The sequence below is a fragment of the Dendroctonus ponderosae genome, unplaced genomic scaffold, assembly GCF_020466585.1.
Source record: "Dendroctonus ponderosae isolate FM_Combo_2020 unplaced genomic scaffold, Dpon_F_20191213v2 Dpon_F_20191213_3, whole genome shotgun sequence".
Lineage (NCBI taxonomy): Eukaryota > Metazoa > Arthropoda > Insecta > Coleoptera > Curculionidae > Dendroctonus > Dendroctonus ponderosae.
Genome location: NW_026018508.1, coordinates 15,439,844 through 15,441,635, shown reverse-complemented (window position 1 = coordinate 15,441,635; position 1,792 = coordinate 15,439,844). Strand labels below are relative to the sequence as shown.

Genomic DNA, 1,792 nt, shown 5'->3' with positions numbered 1-1,792 from the left:
GTACAAATGAGCGTTCTTGCTCATTTTGCCTCCGAGATATGAGCAAAAACGGGACGGAAAACATGGAATTTTGGCATAATCTTGCACCTAAGTGTTGATATTCAAATTTCGCTTTCTGGGTCAAAACTACTCAAATTTCCTCACTCACGTTGTTACGACTGAATCGACTTTTCAATTCTCTATCCAACGATGCCAAAACGAATTCAGTGGCTCGAATGGTTCTTGAGAAACTTCGAAAAAAGCAGCGTCATGTTCAAGTGGATTTTGCAACTCAAAAAAAAAACCACGCAACTCAAAAACTTCTTGAATTCAAGCATTTTTTGAGAAAACTGCCAACATTTTCTTATCCATGGTTCACTTTCTAAAAAGGCCATTTAATTCTCTCTAGAATGATGTACAAATGAGCGTTCTTAGGAAAATTATATTAATCTTATTTGCTACGTTGACGACGCCTCATTTATCGCTGAATCTGAAGAGGGTCCACAAAAGCGACTCCACCACTTCCAGAAGCTGATTCCGGAGAAATTTAACATCAAACTTCGGTTTCTGTTGAGCTGTTCACCAGCACCATTAGTCTTTTCAAAGGAACCAACTCGCTGCAAACTCGAGTTTTTTAACAACACCTTCTATTGCAGGCCTATTCCACAAAGGCATCGCGATGAGTGGCACCTCGTTATGCATTTGGGCGCAAAGCCCCAAGACCGAAGGGGTGCAAAACTCCAAAAAACTCGCAGAGGCTTTCGACTGCCCCAAGGAACCCACTCAAGACATGGTCGAATGCCTGAGGAAAGTCGATGCGATGGACATTGTGAAGCACGATGTTATTTTCATGGTGAATATCCAACATTGTTCAGTTTACAGTTAGGAATGTTTTCCGGGCTTTGAAGCCTTTGATAATGTCCACCGCAGTTGTGGACGAAACGTCAGGAAGAAATTCCCATAGACCACGGCTTCAAAGCCCGGAAAACATTCCTAAATGTGATTTAATCGGCCGTGAAAGGCTTCATATTGTTCAGTTTTTCTTGAGGTTTTTTGGGGTTTTTTAGGAATGGGACTTCGACCCCATGATCCCGTTCAAGCCCACCATCGAGCCCAACGTGGAAGGCGCCTTCCTTACCAGTTCACCGACGGATATTGTTAAGTCGGGGCAAAGCGCCGATGTGCCCCTAGTGGTGGGAATAACTTCGCAAGATGGGGCTTTGAGGGCGGCAGGTATTGAGTTGCACTCCTCTTCTATTCGCAGTATTCCAGCTGTTGTTGGTTGCAGGCGTTCTCAACAACGACGCGCTGCTTGAAGAGTTGGCAAGCGCCTTTGAGAAAAACGTCCCCATTAGTCTCATGTACGATAAAACAGCCAAGAATATCAGCAAAGTGACCAAGCAAATTCGGGAGTTTTACTTCCATAATAAGAAGCTCGACTGGTCAATGAAGGAGCAGCTGGTGAACGTAGGTTTGCTCTTGATCGCTAAATGCAGGGCTGATGTTGGTTGGGGTTCCAGATGTACACCGACGGATGGTTTTTGAACTGCGCAGATGAAGCCGTGCAGTTGCATCGAAACTACAGCAATCACCCTGTGTATTATTACCTGTTTAGCCATCGGGGAGTGGCGAGTTTCACCAAAATTTTCGGCGGTGGAGACGTGGATTATGGTAAAGGCTTGTGGGAGTTGATAATGACTCATGGGCGTATCCAAAGGGGGGGGGGTCATGGGGGTCATGACTTTCTAAAAAGGCCATTTATTTCTCGCTAGAATGATGTACGAATGAGCGTCCTTGCTCATTTTGCCTCCGA

The 1,792-nt window shown here is 45.0% G+C and overlaps 1 protein-coding gene across 1 annotated transcript in view; it reads left to right on the top strand.

Moving 5' to 3' along the window:
* LOC109538523 (venom carboxylesterase-6-like) overlaps nucleotides 1-1,792 on the top strand; it is a 9,540-nt gene that overhangs the window by 6,123 nt on the left and 1,625 nt on the right. Inside the window, exons 5-8 of the mRNA XM_048665247.1 lie at nucleotides 636-832; nucleotides 1,047-1,212; nucleotides 1,268-1,446; nucleotides 1,500-1,650. Of these exons, the coding sequence (XP_048521204.1) occupies nucleotides 636-832; nucleotides 1,047-1,212; nucleotides 1,268-1,446; nucleotides 1,500-1,650 (693 nt within the window). The remainder of the gene's footprint in view (nucleotides 1-635; nucleotides 833-1,046; nucleotides 1,213-1,267; nucleotides 1,447-1,499; nucleotides 1,651-1,792) is intronic.